The 7,121-nt window shown below is 35.5% G+C and overlaps 1 protein-coding gene across 1 annotated transcript; it reads right to left on the bottom strand.

Moving 5' to 3' along the window:
• Positions 1 to 542: 542 nt before the first annotated feature.
• LOC123530153 (homeobox protein orthopedia-like) lies at positions 543 to 4,670 on the bottom strand. The gene is made up of 3 exons (XM_045310872.2): positions 3,790 to 4,670; positions 2,297 to 2,724; positions 543 to 1,129 (listed from the first exon to the last, which is right to left on the bottom strand). The coding sequence occupies exons 1-3, from the start codon at positions 4,055 to 4,057 to the stop codon at positions 680 to 682; spliced, it is 1,146 nt and encodes a 381-aa protein (XP_045166807.2). The 5' UTR covers positions 4,058 to 4,670; the 3' UTR covers positions 543 to 679.
• Between the last annotated feature and the right edge of the window lie 2,451 nt (positions 4,671 to 7,121).

The following is a 7,121-nucleotide window of genomic DNA, read 5'->3' on the forward strand; positions in this document are numbered from 1 at the left end:
TTAGCATTTGAGGCCAAGTGTTAAACTTTCCAGCGTTGATGGTGGACGTAGACGCCCTTCTGTTCATGATTTCAAACATGCATGAGCGGTCATCTAGGTATAAATTCCAACCTTTCGGCAGTTAATACGTGACTTCATCAAACGTTAGTTTGGCGTTCTGATAGGTGATGCCGATTTACATCTTCGCCTTTACTAAGTGTACATTTTATAAGGATTTAAAGTATCCAGTTAAACTTAATCAGTGAGAATGTATTCTTGTACAAGCACGTAAATATATGTCTCTCTATAATCTACAGTCTACACCCAGAATTAGGTGTTGGGGACCTATGACTTTAGACGTAAATTGTTCACCTCGCTTTGAGATCAAACTCACAACCTCTAGATATGTAATCTGGGAGTACAGTAACTGAGATATCCAGACAGGCTAGCCGATAAGCGAGACCACATGTGAGCGGCATGTTTAGAATCCCGTAGGAAGAACTAGATAGTGCAAATATTGAATACAAGTTTAAAATATGTGTTTATAACATTTTATTTTTATTTATGTGTATTATATACATCGAGCTTGAGGTGTGTCGCTCGTTTCGGAGTATCTACTGATTCAATTAGCACCATATTACAAAACAGTATCAATAACAATGATATATACAGTAACAAGATGGATGTTATATATGCAGAATCATGACACAGGTGCATATGCTGGTGTATACATGTAACCTTGGTATTGAAGCAAATGTCTGTTTTGGTTCGCTGTTATATTTTGCTGTGGCAATGTTCTACCATATTGGGCAGACGACAGTGTCCTTGTAAATGGTGCCGTGTTAACGGCAGAAGAAGCCTGGTTTAGCAATGCTGCACTGTGACTGGTTGTCTGATAACTTGATGGAATCTGATTGGTCGAAATTTGTCCCGGAAGCTGTTGGTTGTTGTTTCCCTGCATCCAAGGATAATTGAAGTATCCAGGAAAATTCTGTAGCGTCGATGACGTCATCATATGACCCATTGGCATGTATCCGTATGGTGCAGCAGATGGCAACATAGGTGGCATAGGGACGAAAGACTGAAGTTGGTTGTTCTTGTTGTCGTTGACACGTCTGCGCCATCTTGCTCTCTTGTTCTGGAACCAGATCTGGTGTAAAACAAAAAATATATTTTATTATTATTATACGAAATATTGCAGCTGATACTAGTAAGTTGTTTCTTTCATAGAAATGTCTCGTTTACTTATAAATGTATGTGATCGTTTATTGCAGTAAGACTAAATTATACTCGTAAGTAGGTACATGTATAAAATATTGAACTCTATAAATTCCCAAGAATACTATTACACAGAATTTTACCCATAAAATAACAACAAATGTTCAAAATATGTTGGGAACTGTCTTCGAAATTCATACCACACGGCTACATAATTCTAGCGCCACCACCAAAAAGTGGTGAGAGGGACAGGAGCTGTCCGCATTTCCGTGGTGCAGCTATCGCCGGTTTCAAAATGTAAACAGATGAATAAAATTTACATTTTATTCTATATTTTCATTTATATTTATAAAACAAAAATCGGAGAATGTAGTGCAGTGTAAGAACACGTTTACTACAGGTTCACTGTAACTTTGTTAAAGTATTATGTATATTGTGGTGTCAAGTGCTGTTCTCCTGATTTGTACGTTTGTACATTTTGACATCTGTATGTGTTCCAGCTACATTTCGATGCATAGACACAAGACAATTATTACGCATGCAAATGGTCTAAATGTGTATGATACTTACACAGACAGACATTAGAATTAATGAAATCTCCTTAAGAAGAATATACCAGTATTTTTTAAAAGTGGTTGCGCTATTGCGTCAGTGATGGCGCTATCAGTAGTGGAGGCGCTTTGGAGGCGGATGGATAGCGTTAGAATGTCTGATTAAAATAAGTAGTTCTATTCATGAGAAATGTGGTATGCGCCCATGAATTGTCATTTACCTTTTTATTCTGATGTCTTAAAAGTTATTACAGAATTATTAGAAGCATATGCATGAAAAATTAACATTTTAAGTTTGTTACATATAACTACATTCTCCGATTTTCGAGACAAGTTCTTTCAATAAAAATATAAGACAGAATATAAATATTTATAGTTAAAAACCGGTGACAGCTGCACCACGGAAATATTGGCAGCTTCTTTCCTTACCACAACTTCTTGGTGGTTGAGCCAGGGTTTAGTAGACGTGTATCAATGATGCTATGAGGTTTTACAAACTTTTAATTCATTTGATATGTAGTTATCTATTAATATAATTTTCTAGTTACCTTGACTTGTTTTTCACTGATACCCAAATCTTTTCCAATGGTTTCCATCATTTCAGAGTCAGGGTACGGGGTCTCATGGAATATTTTCAGTAGCGCCTGTATTTGCTCATTTGTGTAGTTGGTTCGCGCCTTTTTCTTTGGCTGTTCGTCATTGTTCACTTTGCTGTCAGTATTAGTGACCCTAGAAGAACGTGAAGATGCTGCTCTGGAAGAAGTTGATACGCCACTAGGGGAAGAATCGGCACTAGATTTTGTTTCGTCTAAAGGTGAGAAATGGACGCTGGATGGAGAATTGCCTATTGCCGAGCTTTCCTCGCCCGGCGGGGGAGGTGTGACAGAGGCTGATGATTTTGGAGAGGCAGACCCGTCTGTAGAAATGGACATGTCGCTGTTTGAAGTGTCAGATATTGGATCATCCTGGTTGATATCTGTAATAAAAACAAAGTATGGTCTTAAGTATCATTCATGAATAAATGAATGCAAAAGTGAACAATAATAAGTGAATATCTTTGGTCATTTTGAACTATAATAAATGGTAGCCATACTACAGGATTCTATTCTATTCGTATAATGTAAAGTATAATTCACTGTATTTGTCGTTGCAGCTGAATTGCGAACACCACAGCTGTAAGCTTTGTGAGTGTCCTACATGTAACTTATTTTGAACTATTGAGACATTATATAAATATTGCATGCCTGAGAGGGTGATATGAAAAATGTTCACCGCGAGATATATGAATATTGACCGAGGCGCCAGCCGAGGTCTATATTCATATTTCGAGGGGTGAACATTTTTCATATCACCCTCTCAGGAATGCAATATTTATTTTATTATATCGAAAGCTTATAAAGGTCAAAGCATTAACTGGAAAATCAACATAATAATTTATTTAACATTAAAAACTAATTACTAACCAAATAATGAAGACAGAATTAAAAAGTGTTTACTTGTTAGGACTCGTAATTTGTGGCGACTTTCCTGTAATAAGACTTTTTTGATAGATTTAGTCGAGACGTTTACATATCGCTGACCCCTATATTTATTTTTTAATATTTCAACATTGCGTCAGTCAGTAGCATTCGAAAAACGGCGATAACTTTCTTTCTCTAAATGAAACATATAAGTGTGAGCACTCATTTTCTTAGTTAGATCATTTCCAAGCTTATTGTTGTAGTTTCGATTCAATATTTGATGAAAAATTGTTTTCGAAATGTTTTACACATAGCATAAAAATGAAAATAATCAATGCGAAAGTATCAATCTCTCAACGGGTGATATGAAACAATAATATCACATGCGCAGGAAAGACAAAATAACGCTGTTGCGCATGTGATATGAAATTATGGATCATATCACCTGCGCAGAAATTGAAAATAACGATTTTGCGCGTGTGATATAAAATCACTGGGGAATATGATATATTATTCAAGTTAAACTAATGGGAAACTTGCATTGGACAGTTATGTGAGGTATAATAAATAAATAATATTACCTGCATTGTAAGTCAAACTGTGTTTATTCAGAATATTATGTCTGAACGACATAAAATGAGCTGTACTGTATGGCGAGTAGCGTGCTGCAGGCGGTGATGTACTTGGAAGTTGACTTCTCGGCGTCTGAGCAGAATCTTTGAGCATGCGCGTAACGTTATATGTAATATTTCTGGTTCCTGGTAGAACAGGAGAAACGCTGATGGAATTCATAGGCTGCTTCTCTCCTTCGGACGTATTTGTCTGTACATGTATATAATTTGACAGCATTGAAGAAGGCGCTCTCGGTTGCTGTTCTTCCAGATTTGAATAGCCGTAAGGTACATAACTGGACAGCTGACTGTTCCCGACTGCTTGCAGAATCTGTGAAGAAAAAATATTAACGAATGTTATACATGAGCAGAATGATATTTTGAAATCTTACAAACACATGTTTATTGTGTGATACGTTTTTTGTTTGCGAAGTATTAAAATTTTGCAAGGTAACAAAAGTAACTGACTTTATATAAGGTTCGTTTGAAATATTTAATTCTTAGTTCTCGGTATAGCGGATGTACTAGGAGATGAAATTCGGTATCTGGGTACTATATTTTACATAATTTACATATTCTTATCATGCATTGCATCAACGTTTATTACGTTCTTAAACCCTAAAAGGCACGTTCTACCCTGTTTATAGCAAGGTGATTAACAACTAGAGGTTCGGCATTTACAATTAGCATGGTCCGCCAGCCTTCCATAAAAATTGACAAAGCAGTTGCCCATTTGATTTTTACTGGAATTTCTTAGCATATTCTTAACATGTTGCCGATGTCAGCTGTCATGGAATTTAAAAACAAATGTCTGAAATGTTCATATTCAAAGCACACATTATATTGGTACATTTTCACAATAAAATACCAGCATCATGTACATTTTCATTAAACTAACGTTGACGACATGTCATTTGACGACATGCAGGCGCCGGGACAGAGCGCTGTCAAAACTGTATCCCATACATTCTGGATTGATTATTAGTCGCGTAAAATAACTCATTGGGCGTCTACACACTTCTAAATAATTAATATTATTAAAACGCGGTTACATTGAGGTCTCGTCGATCTATTATATTTGGCACCTCATATACGACAGGAATAATAGCTTTCCTATCATCATGTTAGCATTAAAGTTATATAACAAAAATCAAAATAAAATATAGCAGAATCATGTTTTAATAATTTTAATAACTCCGAATCGGAGATACGCCGCTAGTAAAATTCAATCAGGCTGCAAACTCTGGGTTATTCAACAGACGTGTAACAGCTTTGTCATGTTTAGATTCATTAAACCATGGTTCTGCTATATACAATTTCTTAAGTACAAACAGACTTCCACGATCATAAAAGTGAAAGAATAAATTTCTTACGCTTTCGTGCATTTTTCCAATCTGTTTGTCCTCGATTTTAATATATCAGCTTCTGTAGATAATCGTTTTGTATTGTTCTTTCTGACTTTCTAAGTGGTTTGTATTCAGCTTGGGGTAAATTGCATTTATACCATCAAACTCTGCTCCAGTTCTGACACGGCTCGAACTTAGCGCCTTGTTTGACGTAATTGCGCAAACAATATGCAAACATCGTTAGCTAATCAACTCCAAGTTGATGAATTTAACTCACAGGTTTCACCAATCAAAGGTTTTAATAGTCGTCTATAGAAGACTAATTATTCATGCGTTATCTTGTAATCACTCAATTTGTTCTTTTTGATGAAGTCTAGAAGGATGAAATCAAATGACTCAAACAAACTGATAATGCCAGAACATTTAATTTTTGTTTCTTTCGCGCCAGAGTCAGTGTCAATTTATGGCACAATTGTTTTGTAATAATGTACCTGTATAGTGATTTGAATTAAAAATCTGTTTAATAATTTTCATATAGTTAAATATAAAAAATATATTAAAGGTCGTGCCATACTCCATAAAAAGCCTAGATTAAATAAGCCAAGAATTATTGTAAACATTTCTTACTTTTATTTCTTTGAAAATATCTTTACTTTAGATATGGATTTGTTTAGAATAGACCAAACGATGAAATTTATAACGTGTCATTTTTGACAAAGATTTTAATTTGAGTCCAAATTTTAATCAAGTCTTTTTACTACTTAAAAACCCGTAACGTTGGTCTCTGACTATTCTTATGTATTTCAAGTGAAAGCTGTTTAGATACTCTGGGAAATAACTTTGAAAAGAATATCTTTAAAATTATCAAAGAAAGGAACGATTTACATCTACAAAATGTGCATTTTTTACATTTATGGTGAACTCGTATATTTCATCGTTTTATTTATATTTACTGACTGGTTATTGACGGTTATTAACTGATAATTACAAGTTAACAATTTCGACAGGGTTTGAGTGTACGGAGGCAAAAGATTGGAACAAGTCTTCCAGTCAATTGGGGCATGGAGAAGAAGGGGAAGGGGGCGGGGTAGAAAAGCAGACAAAAGTTTCTTTCTGGTGGGATGTAATGGGGAGTAAAATGTATTTGATACCACCAAAACGAAGTACCATAAGACTGTGGAAGGTAAATTCATGTGGAGCTTGGGTGTAGTCGGGGTTGAGAATGGGTGGAAGACTGTTTGGGGCGTATACGGAGACTTAGAAACAATATGAAGTAATACAAAATGGAGTAAACAAAATATAAATACCATATGGCAGCGTGTGTGACATTGATATTGTCAACCCGAGGGCAGAATGTCACCCGAGGCGAAAGCCGAGTGGTGACATTCTGTTCCGAGGGTTGACAATATCAATGTCACACACGCTGCCATATGGTATTTATTTTATTATACCGAACAAAACTAAACACAAAAAAATAAATATGTTTTTGATTCATTTAATTCAGTAGTTTCATCTTTAGCGCGGTAATCAGTTGTGTACACATTGAACAGCGACGTCATTATCATTACAATATGATATTCTGTACAAGGGAGGCAATCATATGGCTAAAAAACTGAAGTAGTTATTTGCCCTTATATGACATTCAAAATATCAGCGCGGTCACATGACCTGACAGTCACTTTCGCTTGGTCACGTGTTAAAAAGATTAAAAATGTTTCTGACAGTCAAAATATCTCCTTTTCGGGTAATGGGATTTTACCATTGTAGACAAAAGTGAGGTATAATAAAATGGAGTAAACACCCTTTCGTGGGTTTTAACTGACGGTGAAGAGAATGACAATTCTTAGGTTATGAAATTAAAACCACGTAAAGAATTTTGTAAAGAAACACCCATATAAAAGTCCCTTTATACTAGTCCCTGCACTGTGTACAATCATTGGCAAAATATAGGCAAGC

The sequence above is a fragment of the Mercenaria mercenaria genome, chromosome 13 (assembly GCF_021730395.1).
Source record: "Mercenaria mercenaria strain notata chromosome 13, MADL_Memer_1, whole genome shotgun sequence".
In the NCBI taxonomy this organism is placed as follows: domain Eukaryota; kingdom Metazoa; phylum Mollusca; class Bivalvia; order Venerida; family Veneridae; genus Mercenaria; species Mercenaria mercenaria.

Bases quoted from the DNA above. Each gene is read 5' to 3' on its own strand.
- LOC123530153 (XM_045310872.2), bottom strand. From the start codon at position 4,057: ATGCTGTCAAATTATATACATGTACAGACAAATACGTCCGAAGGAGAG. The intron at 2,725-3,789 runs GTAATATTATTT...TTTTTATTACAG, and splicing joins CAGTTTGACTTACAATGCAG to ATATCAACCAGGATGATCCA. The intron at 1,130-2,296 runs GTAACTAGAAAA...GTTTTACACCAG, and splicing joins TCAGTGAAAAACAAGTCAAG to ATCTGGTTCCAGAACAAGAG.